This window comes from Anser cygnoides, chromosome 7 (assembly GCF_040182565.1).
Source record: "Anser cygnoides isolate HZ-2024a breed goose chromosome 7, Taihu_goose_T2T_genome, whole genome shotgun sequence".
NCBI lineage: Eukaryota > Metazoa > Chordata > Aves > Anseriformes > Anatidae > Anser > Anser cygnoides.
Genome location: NC_089879.1, coordinates 33,613,498 through 33,632,534, shown reverse-complemented (window position 1 = coordinate 33,632,534; position 19,037 = coordinate 33,613,498). Strand labels below are relative to the sequence as shown.

General features: G+C 43.6%; 2 protein-coding genes across 2 annotated transcripts; one reads left to right on the top strand and one right to left on the bottom strand.

Annotated features, from left to right (window-relative positions):
- Window positions 1–355: 355 nt before the first annotated feature.
- Window positions 356–5,874, bottom strand: TMEM254 (transmembrane protein 254). The gene is made up of 4 exons (XM_013175582.3): window positions 5,707–5,874; window positions 5,484–5,587; window positions 4,396–4,455; window positions 356–1,935 (listed from the first exon to the last, which is right to left on the bottom strand). Exons 1-4 carry the CDS (start codon window positions 5,812–5,814, stop codon window positions 1,815–1,817), a joined length of 393 nt encoding a protein of 130 aa, XP_013031036.3. The 5' UTR covers window positions 5,815–5,874; the 3' UTR covers window positions 356–1,814.
- Window positions 5,875–11,590: 5,716 nt separating this feature from the next.
- LOC125184095 (uncharacterized) lies at window positions 11,591–18,984 on the top strand. Its single transcript, XM_048074797.2, has 2 exons — window positions 11,591–16,518; window positions 16,725–18,984. The coding sequence occupies exons 1-2, from the start codon at window positions 16,309–16,311 to the stop codon at window positions 17,661–17,663; spliced, it is 1,149 nt and encodes a 382-aa protein (XP_047930754.2). The 5' UTR covers window positions 11,591–16,308; the 3' UTR covers window positions 17,664–18,984.
- The last annotated feature ends 53 nt before the right edge of the window (window positions 18,985–19,037 follow it).

Below are 19,037 nucleotides of genomic sequence, written 5' to 3'. Positions count from 1 at the left end.
CATGATAATGTTGAACCAAAGCATCAGGCATAAGTGCCTTCCCATTCTTAAGAGCTCATTAAGCATTCAATTAGAATTCATCTTCATACACCCAGTAATTATACCTCTGCATGTTTTAGTACCATAGAGATTTTTTATTTTTTTGGCACAGAGAGAAAATGCATCAATACCTCATCCAAACAGCAATTCTAGACTTCCGTGGGATTTGCTTTGGAAAATATACAGCCAGCTAATGCTGTGTGCTGCAAGTATAAATACTGATATTAGTGTAAAGATGTTGCCTAGATAGGTGAAATATATTTGGTATAGACATCTATTTCCAGCATGAACTTAAAAAAAAAAAACACACAATCTCTTCCCATTTTTTAAACTTTATTCAAGGATCACAGAATAAGAGGAAAGATTAGATGGTAAAACAAACATAGCTCAGGTTCTTGACATTCCTGTCAATTTCTAACCACTAAACAGAACTTTCTACTCTAAAAACTATTAGTGTTATCCATGGGCCACTGGCCAAAAAAAGGAAAGAAAGAAAAAAAAAAACCAATTTTAAACCCATCAGTTCTCCCTGCTCTTAGTAGCAGCTGAAAAGCAAAAAATTCATGTACCTGTACTTAATAAGACTTGTCTATCAGAAGTTTTACAGTATAGTCTGTATGTACTGGACATGGTATATTTACTTGTTACTGCTTTTCTTTAGAGCAAAACCCGCCTTTTCTTGTCCTTTTTTTTTCCCTACAACATCACAGATGGTGTGGTAAAACTTCTCCTCACATCATAGTTAATTTTATAAATAATTACTTCTAAAAGCGTTAAGACAGGCGAATTCTGGTGTTAAAATATTGAGAAGTATAAAACAGACAATATAATAAAAGGGCTCACACCCATACGGAAAGTACTCTGAGGGATGCTTAAGATGGGTCTCTCAACCAAGATTTCAGTGCATGAGCATCTCGTAAACAACGGTGGGTGTTTTCATTCACCAATCTAGAAAATTTTCAGCTAGATTTTCAGATGTTAATTGTTTGTGCTTTTTCTTGGATAATAAATTAGTTCTCAAAAAAGCTACAGGATTCTCTTTATGCTCTATAGAGAGAGCAGAGTATACTAGGGAGACTACACTCTATACTACAGTAACCCAAAGATTAAAATCTTCATTCAAAAGATGAGGTCATGCTGCATGAAGTTGAAGGCACATGTATTAAACCAAGTGAAAGTGCTTTATGTATCCCTGCTCATCACTGTACCTCAACCTGAACTGAGACTTGGTATTTTTAATGTGCCTGCAGCAATAAAGTGGTCTGTCCTTTGTGGAACAAAGTACAGAGACCAAGATCTAACTAAAAAGCAGCAGCTAGTAAAAGGTCCTGTGGAGAAAACAGAGGAAAACTTAAATCCTACCACAAAACAGGTGCTAGTTGCCTTGTGGCTGCAAATAACTGTTCCTGTTATAGAAAAACTTCCTCTCCATGAAAAGGTTGTTTATCAACCACTGCTACCAGCTGTCAGGGATTTTTCTTATCAATGATGATCAGAGTATGCAATCTATGCCAAACATTGCAAAGGAGCAACCTTTGGCTTCTTGTACAATAAAGTGGATTAAACTTTGGCAGTGCCATGACTGAAGGGCTGAATTTCTGCTGAACTATCCACAGGGCCCTGTGAAATAATTCAAGTTTCTTATTTAGTAAGAGGAGAGTTACTTTCGTAGAAGGGCATCACATCACATAGCAGGAACATAAATTAGCTAATTACAGGTTATTTTCTGAAAAATGAAGATGAAGAATGTCAGAGGAGACGTCTTTCACAGTCTTCTAGAAGTGCTTCTTGGCTGTAGGCTTGTAGGACACCAGAAGACCAAAAGAAGCGTACCCGAATAGAAGTGTCTGAACGAACCAATGAAACTGAACTGCTGGGTCAGTGATGCCTTTAGATCTGTAATGTTAACAAAACCATAAAATGTATCAAAAAGCTTAAAGTGTAGTCTGCAAGATTAATACTTATGAAGGTCAGATATCCTTGATATGTCAGAATTGATTAGAACATTTGATCTTAGATTACTGTCACTACTTAGTTACTTCTTGAAAGATAAGTACTAGTGTGTTCAGTTAGTACTGAGATTTTAGTGGATTTTAAGCTGTCTATTGAACAAATGTTTTTATAGATATCATGCATACAATTTCCTCAGTAATACATGATCTGCAATTTCTGCCTATGCTATGTGAAATGACTTGTTCTATAAGACAAGTTTACACACTTCAAAGAATCAAGAAAATAGACAAGCTTAATACTAATCTGCCTTGGCTCTTTACCACAAATCCATATATACCTTCTTGGTGAAGGTAGTCTGGGTACTAGCAGGACAAAGTGGCCTGACAATTGTTTAGATATCACTATGCAATGCAGGATGGCAGAGCACTGTTGCCTGAATTTGTGGCTAGAAAAGGGTACAGGAAGATCAAGAGACCTGACTTGATTTGTCATTTAAATTAGCACCTGATTTTTTTCCTCTGTTACACAAAAAGGTCTAGTAATGCTATAAAGAACATCTGTAAGCTGACTTACTCAAGTAAATGCGTTAAGAGTTTGAAGCAACAGTTACAGTACCTCAGTCTACCCATACTGTCACACTTTTTATCCCTTAAAAATTGGATCATGTTGACCTTCCTGAAGACAACTGTCCTTCTCAACCAACCATGTGATACTTTATCCCCACACCCTATCATTGTTGGGAAATATTCCCGGATTTACAGAGAATAGAAGTGAAAACATGATAGTCAACAGAACAACTGATTTCACATTTCCAGTAAATTATGTTGAGCATAAGTGTACACATTAATGAAGGGAGCTCCCTCTACTGATCTCTTCTAGAACAGTTCAGCTGTTAATTGTGTCTACACCGACCAAATTAATGTGTAGCAAGTATTGATTAACACATTTCTTAATACTCATTCTTAAGTTTTCTTACCAGCTGTGGAAAAAGAAAAACTGTTTTTATAATCCCAGCTGCAGTGTTTTCAAATAAGTGCAAAAATATAAAAACTAGGTCTTAACAATTGTACCTGCTTATATAAGGCAAGCTTACTTGAAAAGACCATATGCAGAAATACAGGCCAGAAGCCAAAGGGAAGTACCACTACTGATTAACAAACATATACCTACCTGCTCTCTAGTTCTTCCTCATGCCTCCCTTTGTGATGTTCATAAGCAGACATCACCATGTTTTACTTCAGTAAAATGTATATAGTGTTTGTGACTACTTAGTAATCTAAATCAATGTGCAGGGAAACCCATGCTCTTTTTCTTCTGGTCTTTAACAGTGCTCTGCAAGAACTTCATTACTTAACTTGATTACAATACACCCATTTGGTATGGTCAATGGTATGAAGTGTCTTAATGCTTAAAATCACCTTAAGCCCATATATCTAAAATACATCTGCAGAGATTAACTTAAAGCTATAGAACTGATATTTGGAATTTAGTAAATAGTTGATTATTAACTCCTATTTTGTTGAATGTTTTATGCCTTGAGAACCACCTCGGATAGCTTAAATGGAATAAAATCCCTCTGCTTCCATGAGATGTTACCTGAGAAGCTTGTGACAAACAGGGTATTAATTAAATCAAGTCGAAAAACATCTAGTGTTCAGAATGGCAAACTGACTTGCCAGCTACTCTGTGTAGAGACACAAGAATCAAAAAGAAATACTCGCATGAATAGTAGTAACTGCATTCTTCTGAATTATTACAAACGTAAGTCAAATGAATACAAGGATGATGTGTATGGACTGCATGCCCTTTCCACACAATTTGTTCTCCTAATCTAAGACTTAGTTGGCATTACTTTTAGAGTCTGATTGGTCAATGTTTTCCTCCACTTGCATATATAATCAGATCTTGCGTAGTCCCAAACAAAAGTATCCAATTGCATTTTCACAATACAGATGGAATTTATTTAGGCTGCTAATTAACAGTCTCAAAGTTTGTTAACATCTGACTGAATTTAGACACCTATTTATTTTTACCCACTGCTTTCTGAAGTGCTATGTTACCCAGTATCTGAACTAATAATGAAAAATAAGAAACTACGCTTGCCTGTTATATAAAGAATGATTCTCAAATAAATACAAAGAATAGTGAGTTCAGAGGCAGGCAGACAAGCTTTGGCAGACCTTGCTGCTGACAGTTCTGCAAGTTGCCACCCCCCATTTTTGCTGCCCAGTACAGCAGTAACCTCTTATGGAAGACAGCAAACTATCACTGCAGCAAGAATTTTATCAGCATCCTCAGAAATAATATTGCCGCTTGTGACCACCAAGATCAGTCTGTAACTCATGTCACTTGTATCGGAAATCCTTTCCAGAGCATTTAAGGTAAGGGAGAAGACCAACTTACTGGCATAACTTAACACCGTACAAGGCTTCTACTAGATGAATCAGCCAGGATACATAGAACCTGATAAAAAGAAAACATGTTTTATTTTGTTGAAAATTTGGTGGAAGACTAATGTATCCAAAATCCATTATGCAAGGAATATCAAACTGAATGCAGAATTGACTCTACATTTTAAACTAGACAGTGAGGTGTTTTATTATCTCAGGGGGAAAGGAAGTATAGTCTTAAAACTACCTGAAGTCCACTGAGAAAGTTAAACTGAAAGTTGCAGAATATACCTGAACCTCCCATTTCAAGTATCCACTGTATGTTTCCAAAACTTTCAACACTTAAGTTTTGCACACTTAAGTGAGATTGACTTAAGCACTTGGCTTAACCAATCTGTTTACTTTTAGAAGTTATTTTAGTGAAGTGTTATGGAAGCTTTTACAGGTATAGCTCTATGAAAAGAATTGTGTGTATAGGTTCAGAACGCAACGTGACAATCAAACTTGATCTGTAATTTTTTTGTACAGAAGCTTTTTTAAAAAGCTATGCAGGATATTCAGTTAGGATCAGTTCAATACTTATGCAAAAGCAATGATGAAGGCTATAATCTACATGATGCATGGTAAAATAAACAAGCCAGTCTGAGGACTCCCTTTACAGGAATTCTGCAAGCGAGAGAGCTGGCTACAGGGAAGCGTATTCCAGCTCTGGTTGAATAAGGTAAGAGAACATGTTTTGTAACCCAGCAAAGTTCAGCACTATGCAGTTGCTTCAGCAGACTATTTCTCACGTGGACAGGATAAGTTAGTAGTAGGATAGAAAATGTCTCCAAACGCAGTATCTTCCTCCTGTCCCTGTTAACTGTAACAACACCAATACCAGACTGCAAGCTGAGTTTTTAAGCTTTCTGCCAGGTCTTAGCCTCTCTCATCTTCTACATGCTTAGCACCCCCTTCCCGAGCTGTAATGAGCTCGCAGGCAGACCTCTTTACATGTAATTAACAGCCGGGTTACAGGAAAGCTTGTTAACGCAGACTAAGCACGGAAGTCAGAGACAGCAAGTGAGATACAAAAAAATCACGGAGCCAGATGCAACTTACGCGTAGCACACCCATGTGTGGTAGTGGTCTGCGATATGGTGAAGGAAGCTGCCAAATGGTCCCAGATAGCTATAAGGTATGGTTGAGGGTGAAAGCGTTACCCACTTGAAAAAGAAAAAAAAGAAAGGCGGGTTAGCTCCCTGAAACTGCCCCTTTCACGTTGGAATTAGCTTCCTTGTTCCCCTCGGCCCGCCCCGCTCCCTCGCCGCGGCGCCCGCCTTACGCCCAGCACGATCATGCCGAAGGCGATGGCGATCATCCAGAGGAGCCGGGAGCGCTGGAAGTGGCAGCTGCCGTCCTGCAGCCGCTCCGCGCCCGCCGCCGCCGCCATCCCGTCGTCCTGCGCCCGGCCGCGGGCCGCCGCCGCCGCTAAGGCGCTGCTGGGGGGGGCGGGGCCGGGCGGGGCGGGGCCGTCACCGCGCCCGGCCCCCCGCGCGTAATGGCGGCCGGGACGCGCCTCAGGCCGGGTCCGAGCAGCGGGCGCCACCCGGCGGCGCTCCCCGGGACCGCGGCTGAGGGGGCGGCGGGAGGGCGGCCGCCCGCCGCTCCTCCCTGAAGGGCTCGGCCCTTCTGAGCCGAGCGCAGTCACGGCGTGCTTCTCGGGGGCGTTTTGGTTTCGAGATGCCGAAGCACAGCGATCCCGCTGCCTTCGGTGACTGTTAGTCCTTCTCGCTGTTTCTTAAGCGCTGTTAGGATGCGCCTAACGACTGGCATCGTTGGGGGAGCCTCTGCTCAGGGTCTAGCTGCGAAGCTTTATCATGTTTCGGCAAGGTGTTTGGTTATGCCTTAATACCTAGACACTTTTGTGGTTTCAATGCCAGAAGATTTGTCAGTAATTAATTACATTTATTTGCAAGTATAATCTGAATTGGAAGCTACAGTTGCCAAATGGTACTGTGTGAAGTATCAAAAAATGCTGGGCTAATTTACATTGTCAAGGTTATAAGAAATAAAAATATTTATTCATGCTTTACTTCACCAACCTTAACTTCTGAGAATTCTACAGTTTTGTTGTTCATTCTTCTAATCGGTGTCACAAAGTGACTGAATTAAGGTCTGGCAGCTCCCCACAGCACACTACACAGCAAAATGTCACCAAGGCCTAGCACAGGCAGCCAGCTCAGTCAGCTCTGGCCAGGCCGCATTTAGATTTATATCGTTTGAAATACATATCTCTGTGTGACAGGATTCAAACAACTTTGTGTTCTTTCTAAGGCCTGTCCTGTGCTAGGGGACAGGAACAGTGGTGGCTAACAATCAGCACGGCTGCCATCACGGTGACAGGGCTCCGTAGGCATTTGAGGACGGACTAATCTGGCTTTACCCTGCTCCAGGCTACGCAGATTGCTCACTGAGCCTATTTTTATACTAGCTGAAGCCATAGAAAACTGAAGGAAAGCATAATCTTAAAAACAAGTTTGAAAGAAAAAAATGTGTACCGCCTCATAATTGCATGCAAACATTTTTCTTTCATTTGCCCCACTTGATTTAGATTCAAACTCAGGCTGGTAATTAAAGCCACAAGTATTCTTGAAGAATCTAAGACCAAAATAGATGTTCGCTATGAAATCAACAGGTATGGCAACTAACAGTGCCCTAACATGAAAATTATGGCTGTATGATCCTCCTAGAGATCTCAAAGACAAATATGGTAGTTTAAAAGAAAGAAATAAATTAATTTAAAAAAAGGAGGTGGAGGAGAAAAAGGCGAAGAAGAGGCTTTTTCACTGAAAGTGTGTCTGTAGGGTCCTGAGGTCTTCACAGTGACTATGTGTGTAAACTGAGACGGGTTAGTCCTGCTGAAAACAATAAAATGGACCACTGCATTGTAATCCCTGAAACATACCTGTCTCGTTTCATACATTGTTTATAGCACTATATTACTCTAGTCGATTTTCAAATAATAAAGTTCTTGTTGTATCTCATACTGTAGAAAACTCGTTCCCCCTTCAGTTTAGAAACATTTGCTATCTCTAACTTAGAGATATTGACTATCTCACTTTCATCGGGAAGTACAAAGGGTATTTGCCAGGTAGTCTGCCTCTTTTGTTTTGTGTTCTTGGTAGATGCCAGAGACTAGATAGAGACATGTTAGCTCTTCTGTGGCTTTTAAAATTCTTAAAAAAAAAAAAAAAAAAAAAAAAGAGAGAGAGAGAGAAAAAAGGTGGTGGTGGTTACTCTAATCCAGACTAACCTTTATTGCGTGAGTCATCCTACTGGAGTCAGTGATGTGACTGTGTAAACAGCAACTTTTTGGATAAAGAATGATTAAGGGATTGGGATCTTTTCAGGAAATTACTTGGGAACGAACTGCAGCCCAACTTTAACCTGGATTTGTGGCTGGTTTAAAAGAGATGAGATAGTCAGTGAAAGTTACCTAAGGAGATGGAATTATCAATAAAATATTTTTAAATCAGGGTTAAATGACAATGCTGTAATGAATCTACTGCAAGAAATGTCTGATTGCTAATTTAACTAGTTAACATATACCTTTGTTCCTCTGTCATTTTTTATTTTAAATTGAAAATTAATTAAATTTAAGTTAAAAAATATTTCATTTTCTCTTTGAGATTTAAAATTGGACAAGCTAAGGAAGTGTATGGTCTTTAAAGCCTTACAGTTTTGCAACTAATGGTCAAGACTTTTAGCAGATTCGTGTACTTCAAGGAGTGATGAGAAGTACATAAGAGGAAGCAGTGGGGTACAATAATTCTGACTTGGAAGTAAATAAACCTTCACACATCTCTTTGATCTATAGCTCTCATAGGTTAATGGATTCCGTGGGTGCTTGATAAAACTAGTTCTCTTCTATCATGTTGTGAATATAATCGGGAGCATAATGTAAGTCTTGGAAATTACTGCCTATAAAGGCCCCAGCTACATCTTCTACAGATTCAGTTCATGCATTTTAGAGATCAATTTATGTCAAGTTTTGTGTGCCTATCCTAACACCATGCTTTTTGTTATTAAAAAGGAACAGACCTCTATATTGTAATGCACTGCAGCCAACGCTCCAGCATTAATAAGCTCTTCTAAATAGCAAAAACTCACCAGTTTGAAGTCCAGGTTGCAAACAGAGCTTCAGTTTCCATTGCAGGCATGCATTTTACAGATCTGTAGTTGGGTTTACTGTTATCTGTTGGAAGTCAGTAACTTTAGTCCTACTAAGATATTATGCACGCGTTTCTGATGGATTTCTTTCATGTGTGACATAGCTTTAAAAAGTGAAATACTAACAAGTGACATCCATTTGAAATCTCAGTTTATAAAGTTTGGATTTGTGCTACAAGTGTTTGATGGGTTTCTTTTAGGTTGGACTTACGCAATGGGTATTTGGTAGGGTTTTTAAAAGGTATGTGAACAAAAAGGTATTTTATGCCATTTGGGGAGACTGTTTAATAATACTGATCCTACCTCACCAGGATAAATTAAACGTGACCAGGCAGCTTTGTTCATATTAGTTATGTTGGAAAAACTTGAGTAGTTCAAACTATTCTAAAACTGTGTTACATGGAGATAAAGGGGGCCATGACTGCATACCAGCATCGGGCAGCATTATGCTCTGAGTGGCTGAACAGGCTGAAGGAGCAAGTCTCCAACAAGCCATCAGCATTTGGATGCCTTGTTCTGTCCCTTAACCACTTGATGACAGTGTTTGGGTCTTTTAATATGTAGTATTTGGTATCTGGTATCGCTTCTAGTTTCTTTCAGAGAGAATTCCTAACTTTTTATTTCTGCTTTCTACTTTGAAAGCCACAGCCTTAGGTTGCCAAGTTTTTCACGTGCATGGTAGTAAGCACAGGCATGCAGTGTTGGGAAAAGGGAAGGTTTCCAATTAGTGCTCTACTCTTGAGGGTCTGTTGGGACCAGCTAATGCATTTTTAATGTATTTCTCAGTTAACGAAAATGTCATGTCAATAGACACAGTTTTCTAGCTCTGGGTAGTGGTGGTTTTTTTTTTTTGTTTTTTTTTTTTTTTTTTTCCCCTATGGGTCTGAAATAGGAATCTTGTGAGGGAAAACTGGCTGCAGTAGAAAAAAGCCAGCGCAGATCTGGCAAAGAAATGGAGTCACTAGCAGATGAGTGGGAAGCGCACCTCAATACAAGCACATGGGCGGGGATACTATCTGGGAGATGAGGAGCAGGACTGACAAGGGAGCTTACACCGATAGGTCTTTGAACAGGGAGGAGAGGACTCCAGACAACTTGTCTCCAGTCCCAGCAGACTAGCCTTGAGGCCACGTTCACTCGTCTTTAGGTGACTAGTTACCGTAATCAAGCTTGGCAGACTATGATGTTGGGATTTGTAGTATTTCTATAGTATCACATGGGTGTGTTTGTATTGTGCCAACACACACACACACACACAAGATGTAGTCCCTGTCCTAAACATCTGCAGTTCAGAGGTCTGACCCTCCGAGGTGCTAAGAGCCCCTGGGTGGATCTGGCGCTGCTCAGTCCTAGGGCATCTGCAGACAGGAGGCTGGCAGAGCCTCTCTCACAAAGGGGAGGGAGACGGGGAAGGAGACGGTAAGGAGTACAAGGGACAAGATTACAATAAGGTAATGCAGACTGTGAACATGACCCTATTGGTCTTAAAATACTGCTGCACTTAAAAAAAAAAATGGTACTTATCTCAGGGGTTTGGGCAAGTGCGGGCCTGCCAGTCCAAACTGCACTTGGGAGTGCTCCGAGTACAGATATTGGTAGGATATTTTGTACAGAGTTTTCTGATGTTTCTTGAAGCAAGATTTTAGTAAATGCCTTTGCAGCTGTACAGGTCACTGCACAGTTTTTCTACTCAGAGTTCAAAGGGGTATGAGAATTGTGATCTATGCATTAGGCTTCATACACGTGGGAATCCAGCTTGGCTTGGTTCCTGCTTGGCTCTGCTGATTTGCCCTTCCCTGTGGTCATCCTAACTCTGTGCAGGCTCAGGCTCTGCCCGCCCAAACTGCAAGTCACTCTTCTGCATGGCTGTGTGAGATCGGCCTGGCCCGCAGAAGAGATTTCCTTCAACCAAAGCAGGAGACACCGTATTTTGTGGGAATGGGAGCACTAATTACTGCCTTCCCAGCAAATCCTGCGTACATCTCCTGTGATTTTTCTTCCGTGGATCACAAGAAAAATTAACAGTGTTGGGCACCACTGGACTACTATTTAATACAGGGCACAAAGTCTGCAGTTTTACCTAGGGTCTTATTTCCTTTAAAAGTTATGGCAGTCTTCTCTTTAAAGAAGTGACAGCTTCTTTCAGGATTGTCACAGGACTCCAAAACGCAACAGTAGGGAGCATAATGACAGTACAACTAAGGAACAATTTTCAGATCCAGACTACAGATGATCATTACTACTCAGAAATGAAATCTCGGAGTTTGGGCAGTAACTCTTTGAGAATGCCAGCTCAGTGATGGTCAAAAAATAAAATAATGTTAGGAGTTGTTAGGAATGCAGTGAAGAAAAAAATCATTGAAAACATGATAATACTTGAAACACCATGATTATACACATCTTAGATGTTGGAAGTCATTCAAGTCTTCCTGTCTCCGGAAAAAATACAGTACCACTGGAAAACGTTCTCACAGGGGAACATGAATGAACAAAGGCATGGGGCATAGGGTGAATAATTGTGGATCAGCTACAGTGAGTGGGATTCTTCAGTCTAGAAAGGAGGTTGCTGAAGGGAGTAAGTGATGGGGTTTGATGAAATAGCAGGCAGCATGAACCAATGGAACCAGCACGGGGCTTTCCAAGTTCTTGTGTGGGAGGCAGCCAGCACCAAGTTATTCTAGCAGGCAACACATAGAGAACAAATAAAAGTAAGCGTTATTTCATAGATCACGTAGATAAGCTGTGGAAGTCTTAGTGAGAGGATGCTACAGATGCTAAAATTTTACATAGATTCAAAAAAAGACCGTTTCAATTCACAAAATAGAAGCACATTGTGTTTTCTGTGTTCTTAGAAACTAATCCACCTTAGGAAGTCCCTGAGTTGCAAATGACAGCGAGTACTAGGTAAACATGCTGTTACATAGCTGACTGACCTGGCTATAGGTCCCCACGATCCCTAGACGGGAATCCTGTTTTGGCTGTTTCTGGAGAGTTAAGTGTCAGGTTAGACATACATCTGGTCTTAGTGAGTATGGCCCTTTTTGAATGGCTACCCCAGATTTCAAGTAACTGCAGTCCACGCTATGAACTTTTAAGGGTTATGTGCAAGAAAAACCGAAGTCTAAGATTATTCACAAGTTACATGAAGCTGGCCTAATGCTTTTTTCGCCTTGAAATCTGTCAATCTTAACGGGTACTGCTGCAGACCAAGACCGCTTTGCCTTAACAGTTCATGTTGTTCTCAGCAATAGTTTTCCTTCACTATAGGTGTTAGAAACAACATTCGTTTCAGGCAGGAAGAGAGGTCAGAACAATGCTCTGTCACAAGAAACGCGTTTGCTGTAGGGAAAGGCTCAGTGGTCTGGTGACAGCGCTCTCAACAGCTGGTTCTGAACTGGGCAATGAATGCTCTTGCAAAGGAAGGATTATCCTAAATTTCACCTCTCTTTGCTCAAGGTGCAAGATGTGTCTCCATCCGGCTTGCCTAAACACGTCATGGACGTGTGTGTGTCTGGCACGAGACTTTCAGAATTACTGAATTACCTTCAGAACAAGACGCGCCCCTGTAAGCGCTCCTTACCCTGCAGAGCAGGTGAGAGCACGAGCATCGCTTGGCTGCTCGTGGTCTTTGGAGGGCCCCTGGGCACGCTTGGCTATGACAGGACTGCACATAGGGGGAGATGTTTGTAGTGTTGGGGCTGAATTCCACGGTTTTACATTTGAACATGAAATCTCTGCTATTCTCCAGGGTTGCTTTGTAGCGTTTTTATTTCAGTGATGTAAGGGCTGTCTTTCACTGCCAAGCCCATAATTAAAGCAGTGTTGACTGGTAAGTAATGGGCTGCAAAATGTGTACCAGGAGATAATTAAAGATGCACTCTAGATAAGCGAGGCATGAACATCCTTTTTATGAGGTGTTAATGTCTGAAGACCAACTAGTGAAATTGATCTTGCCTCCTTCAGGATGAAAGTTCTTCTTAAATATCAATAGCATGGTACTGCCCTAGAAGATGTTTGATGTAGGGATTTGTAGGGGTCTGTGCTTGTCCAAAGACTCCCCAGGCAGGCGCCTGGCGGCAGGGCCCGTGCTGCACTCGCTGTTTGGCACCGCATTCGTGCTAGCACGATTCTGGGGCCTCCTTTGCAGCTCCTAACACCTGGGCTGCTCGGGAGGGAGAGAGGAGAGGAGCTCCTGGTGCCCTGATCTGCGCTAGGATAGATGCAAACCTTTTTCAGAGCCATTTTAAAGAGCACTGTGGCTAGTGCTAATTATTTTGTTGCCTCCCCTAAATGTCTGTTACATACTTTTTTTTTGGGGGGGGGGGGGGAGGGGAGCAATATTTTCGGTACATTCCATGTGTGATTTTGATTCCTCTGTAGATGCAGTTATACCATAACACTGATGTAAAGGGGCATTGGCAGAGGACACGGTGGGTTTCCACATTTAGACCCTACTGAAATCTGCAGCAAAGTTCTGTGCGCATTAGTGGGAGCCTAAAGACAACCTATGATCTGAAGAGATACAGTTTTTGTTAAGCATACTGCTTTCTGTATTTCTGCATCTTACTCCACACTTCTCCTGTTCCCCTCTTTCACTTCTCTTGGCATTTATTTTATAGTCCTTTGTAAAATGAATAAAAAATACAGGGGAAAGAAAAAAAAAGACCATTTCCCTTGGTGTGGTTTAGAGAAGAGATGGGGAGGCTCACAAACAGTTGTTTTGATTATGACAGACATGCAACAGCCAGGGAAACATGGTCAGCAAGGGCTGGTCGGTGCCTGGATCACAGCATGGCCAAACTGTCACTAGCAGAAATTAGCTCTTAGGCCAAGTCCGTGTGTCAGAGCAGAAGAAGGGGAAGAGGAGGGGGAGGCAAAGATTGCCATCTTGTTTCCTGGAATCTCGCTTAAAAACAAACTCACAATCTAAGTCTCTATCAATTAGCATTGCAAAGAAAATCTCTGAAAATGAAGGGTGTAAAGAGGCTGCCTGGCAGAGTGCCTGGAACAATAACTCCGGGAAGTGTGAACTGCTTTCTCTATAGCCAGGGGATGTTAACAAAAGCCCGGTCTGTTTGACCTAGCTAGCAGCGATGGACACTCGCTGTTAGCAAGTAGTGCAAGTCGCTGCAAGCCCCAGCGGTTCTCTTCTGCTGACTCCTCCTCATCTCTTCTCTGCTGTCTGTCTGTAAGGGGTGCGTGTGTGTGTGCTGGGGGAGATCACCTCTCCTTTCCAGACCAATGTTGCAGGCTGCCTGCAGGGTCGGCTTTCTGTTGTCTTTATCCTCGTGAGATGATGTTTTCAGACTTTTTCTGCCAGAAAAAATTGGAAAGCCAGAAAGGGAAAATGACTTGTTATTTTTTTTTTCCTTTGCCTTCTCCATGGCATCCTTTTCACTGTGGCCAGACTGAATGAGTTAGCTCTCTTTGTACCTGGCAAATGATCCAGTACCATTCCCTGATCCGATTCATTATGCATCCCACGGAGAGATGAAATGCAGAGAGATGGAAGGGTCATATGCAATTCCATGCTTCCTTGGGCCAGTTCAAAGCAGAGCTCCCCAATTCTACTTTTCTCTCTGCACCTGTGCATCCCCCTCCCTTTTTGGTGCCTGAATTAAGCCGGCCAAGAACTAACATGGCCAAAAAAGTGACCAGTTTTTGGATGGAGAAGCTCTGTGAGTTGGTGCACTTTCTAGTCAAGCACGCAGTGGAGCTGGCATGTGCAGGACTCTGTGTGAAGCTATGTGGGGGCTTAAAGGCAAGTAGAATTGCATCCTGCACGATCAGAACAAGGAGCAGTAGCTGGGTTTGCTGTGGAGAAGATTGTCCGTAAAACTATGTCGTCAAGCTCTGTAAATTTGCCTGTTGTGTCTGAACCTTAATCTACCTCTCCCTACATGCGTATCTGAATATTAAAAGTGAACTAAAACTGAAGGCTTAGCAGCATACCTTGCAGTACCTAGAACTGCCAAACCATTTGCCACCTGGTTTTCCCTTTCTCCCACATGCAAATTCTTGGCTATATATAAATTGTATTGTTACACGGAAAGGAAGGTCTCTGAACCACCCTGGAACCCTGAGAGAGAAATCAATTCCTTGTGGAATGTGTGCGTGCTGTGACAGTCCAGGCTTATGAAAATTATATGGTAGAAGAATGGGAAGGAGTAGTGAGAAATTGTTTCAAGCTGTTTCTTCCAGATGTCGTGGACTACACGCTGCTGTCATCCCTCTGAAATTGTCACTGCCATCATATACACTTCTGCTAGAAAGTATTCTTCAAATTTATAAGCATTTATATTTAAATGTATATTATTGTAATATATAATATTGTAATATAATTATTGTATTGTTATCGTATTATTGTTTCTGAGGGCATTCGTCTTGCTTTATGGACAGAGGTGATAAAACAAACCCAGCCTCTGGAGTACCAGACTCACAGGGGCGGATTGTCATCTCTGTCTGGCAGAGCATTCCTTTTTGTTGTGAATGGCTGTGGTGGTGTGTGTAACATTAAAATCCTTGTCCAGCTCAGCCCAGAAGTGGCTGCCTGGATCACAGACGTGGTGGTCCCTGCAGAACGCAAATACGTAATAGCTCACGCTCTGTTCTTGTACCCTTAAGCTTCACAGCAAGCTGGAGCAGGTCCCAATGCTGAAAATGACTGGGGACGTGTTGAGACAACAGACACATGAAGTAATGATGCTGTTGCTCTTGAACTCCTTCAGTGATAGCCTTTAATGGCCTCATTTGACAAATTATTACATTAACTAATTGATTTGCTGCTGTTCTAATCCTGTTTTAACATCTAATCCCTTTTGGCATTGCAACTGTTGCTCCCTGTAAACCCTTAAGTCGCTCTTGGCTCTCTAAAAATATTTCTGGCCCCTCATTTGAATTAGTACTTTGGTCATGATCTCACCTTGGACTGAAACACAGAGCTTGCTTGTTCTGTACATGACTTGGATGTGTAGAGCTGTCTGGAGGAGGACGAGAAGCCCCAGGAAGGGAATAGGTTATGCTGAGCTCTTCAGCAGGCACACGGGAGGGAAATTTCTCCTTCACTCCCCCCAAGGCACTGCAGAGAGTACCAGGGGGAGCTTTGGTGTTCGGTGGTGGGTTCTGGTGCAGTCTGGCAAAGCCACCAGCGTTTTGCTTACCCCAGTTAAGTTAGTGAGAAGTTTCCCACTGACAGGAACAGGAGTGGAGCTGTATAACCAAAGATGGAAGACAGGGACCTTAACGTGGATGGTGACAAGCAGGAAATGGGATGGTTTCCCCTTGGGGAAGGGGTGATGTGGGGCACCCATATTCCCTAGCTGGGGAGGCATCCCAAGCGCTCCGGGGAGCTCTGGGTTTCCAGGAAAGGCCCGGCCCTGCCGGAGGGCAAAAGCAGCCTTTTCAGGAGGCCGAGCCGAAGTACGAAGGAAATTATTGCCCCTCCACTTGAATTAAAAAGAAAAAAAAAAAAAAGGGAAAGAAAAAAAGTAGGTGGGTGTGTGGCGGCGGCGGGGACTTCGCCGGGAGACGCTTTGGCTCCTGCGTCGGGGCGAGCCCTCGCGGTGTGTATTTTGGTGATGGGATGACAATGGAGGTGTGGGAGACGGCTCTGAGTCACCCCGGGGCAGGCCCGGGCGGGTGGGGGGCGCCGAGGGCCGGGGCGGAGGGCTCATAAGGCGGGCACCGGGCCCGGGACCCGCAGAGCTCGGCCTTCATGGAGCCCGCCGCCTCGCCGCCCCCCGGCCGCCGGCCCGGGCCGCCGCCAGGCGAGGCCCCGCGGGAGGGCGGCCGGAGGAAGCGCACGTCCTTCAGCAAGGCGCAGCTGGAGCTGCTGGTCCGCGCCTTCGAGAAGCAGCCGTACCCCGGCATCGCGCTGCGCGAGCAGCTCGCCGGCCTCACCGACATCCCCGAGGCCAGGATCCAGGTAGGAGAGGCGGAGGGCACCCGCCCCGGCCCGCCCGCTCCCCCCATGCCGGGCAGCGAGGGGAGCGGGGGAGGCAGCCGGGCGGTGCGGGGTGCCGGGGGTCTCCCCGGTGGCGGGGCCTTTCGCCGCGTGTTTTGGCAGGAGCGAGCCGAAGCACTTCTAACAGCGCCAAGAGGTCGTGGTTAACGCCTGCTCACCCTTCACAGGTCTGGTTTCAGAACAGGAGGGCCCGGCAGCTGAACCGCAAGAAGGGCGAAGCCGCCCTCCAGCCCAAACCCGTGTCCGGCAAGGAAGAGCGGAGCCACGGTGGCTGCCAGCAGCGGTGCCGAGGGACCCACGGTCTGGGGCCAGACCCCGGCCTCCTTGGTCTGCAGCCTGGGCTGCCGGGGGGGAGCCTGAACTTCTCCGGGCAGCCGTTGCCCTGTTCGGGGCAGCAGTACTCGAGGCTCGATGCGCATTTCAGGAGTTTGGATAATGCGTTTGGAGGCTTCACCCAGACCCCATCTCACTTCAGCATGGATTACGTGGGAAAAGGGGTCCAGTTCGGTGCGGGAGCCATAGGGAGTGCTGCTCAGCTCTCGCTCCCTGTCCCGCAAGTGCAGGACTATCCATACTTGAAGAAATCTTTCCCTGAAAACTACTACACAGATGCAGATGTTCTCCAGCCACGTACAGAAGATTACCAATATCTGTCAGCTAAAGAGAACATGTATAGGAGGCCTGTCTCAAACTACCTCAGTGCTGACCAAGGCCTGGTCAATGAGAACTGTTTGTATATGAAGCCAAACACTTCCCCCTTCAGTAAGGGTTCCACTCTGAGTTACAGTGAAGGGGAATCTACGCTCGAGCTTAAGCAGGTGAGGCACAGCCCACCTGTGGTTGCAGCGAGTGATGCTAGTCCTCCTTTGGTACCTGCAAAACATGAAGGGAGATACCCAACAACTGCTTCAGCCCCGTCATATGGGCAGCAGCTGCTGGAGACAGTAAATGACTATGACCCTCATTGGCTGGGTATAAGAAATGAAATTTGGGGGAACGGCTTAGACTCACTGTTTGAGAATGAGCAAAATGGGGAGCAAGGGCCTAAAAGTTATCTTTTTGCTTTGGGTGGCCAGAGTTCAACCTGTCATTTGGGTCACACATGAAACTGTGACAGCGAGTCTGCCCGATGAAAGATGAGTGATTTTCGTTCGATTAGCAGTGCCATCTAAATTGGCTAGAGGTTTTGCAGGTCAAAGGGTGGAATGCTTGCTGTGAGATTTATGTGCTGCCTGGAAGGGAAAGAAAGAAAGATAAAACAATTAGCAAGGTATACAAGAGAGTGACTTGCTGAATGTGTGCTGCTGCCCCTTCCCAGCCCCATTCTGCTGGGATTGCCACCAAGCTGCCTGCAGAGGAATTCCTGCATGCATTTGGCTTTTGGTAGCTTCCTTAACCTGTATGTACAGATTGATCTTCACAAATACATCCGTACTGAAGACTTAGTCATCCAACGCTCAGACTGTGTTGGATTAATTCTGCCAGGAGGCTTGAGACTATGGAATTGGGTTTGTAGCCTTGCTGTACAAGGTTTTCTTTTTACCTGGGTCTGAATTCACTTTCTTTAACTTAAGAACTTGTAGAAAACAGACTTTATTTACAGCCTCTAGTGGAGAAGGCATTTACACAAAACGGGTATGCGCATGGCAAGAGCAATCTGGGTGGTGGCAGGGAATGGCTCACGGGGTGTATTTGAGTTTTAGGTGTGCTCCTGATAAAGGACACTCCCGGCCTTCTAGATACTTAATGTATAGTGTTTTCATTTAAAAATGACCAAATTTGTAGCCTTCTAAAAGGCCATATTTTTTGTGGTGTCCCGCTGTATAATTTTTTCAAATTGTATGATTGTTATTATTTTAAAAGAATGGTGTTAATTTAATTAAAAAAAAAAGTCTTTTTCTCTTTACCAAAGGAAGGATTTCTACCAGGGTGATAATGAACTTGTGGAACTGCAGTCACAGAAAAATGTAATTGTGTTCCTTCTTCGCACTTCATGCAGTGGGCCTGTTGTTAGACTCGTTGAGCTCCATGGCTGTCTGGAAGACCACTGTAATCATAAAAAATATTCTGATGAAATTAATGGGGTGGCTGTATAGCTCTGGAGGGCTTTTGTGGTTGTGCTGAAGCATTATCAGGCCCAGGGTGTTGAAAACTATACAGGCAAATTTTTTTTTTTTTTTTTGTACAAGTGTACCTAGATTTTAACACATATGCTGTTAACTCCTTTTTTATAGAACAAAATAAATATAATAAAATCAAACTTAAACACAGGCTGTTATTTTATCAATAAAATTGCTGTCTCTGAGAAGAAGCTGTCTAGTTAATGTGTACACAAGAAGCCCGGACCATTTGTTCTGATTTGTGTCAGTAGTTTATAATTGACTTCTTCACGGCCATGGCTAACTTTTCTGCCTTGACCTGAAGAACTGGAGCCCTCTCCTGTCCCGTGGAAGAGCCACAGCTTCATCCCGTCGTTCCAA

Excerpts from the sequence above, each read along its gene's own strand:
- TMEM254 (XM_013175582.3), bottom strand. The coding sequence starts at position 5,814 with ATGGCGGCGGCGGCGGGCGCGGAGCGGCTGCAGGACGGCAGCTGCCAC. Across the intron at positions 5,588-5,706 it reads TCGGCATGATCGTGCTGGGC|TGGGTAACGCTTTCACCCTC; the intron begins GTAAGGCGGGCG and ends TTCTTTTTCAAG. Across the intron at positions 4,456-5,483 it reads CACACATGGGTGTGCTACGC|GTTCTATGTATCCTGGCTGA; the intron begins GTAAGTTGCATC and ends TCTTTTTATCAG.
- LOC125184095 (XM_048074797.2), top strand. The coding sequence starts at position 16,309 with ATGGAGCCCGCCGCCTCGCCGCCCCCCGGCCGCCGGCCCGGGCCGCCG. Across the intron at positions 16,519-16,724 it reads TCCCCGAGGCCAGGATCCAG|GTCTGGTTTCAGAACAGGAG; the intron begins GTAGGAGAGGCG and ends CACCCTTCACAG.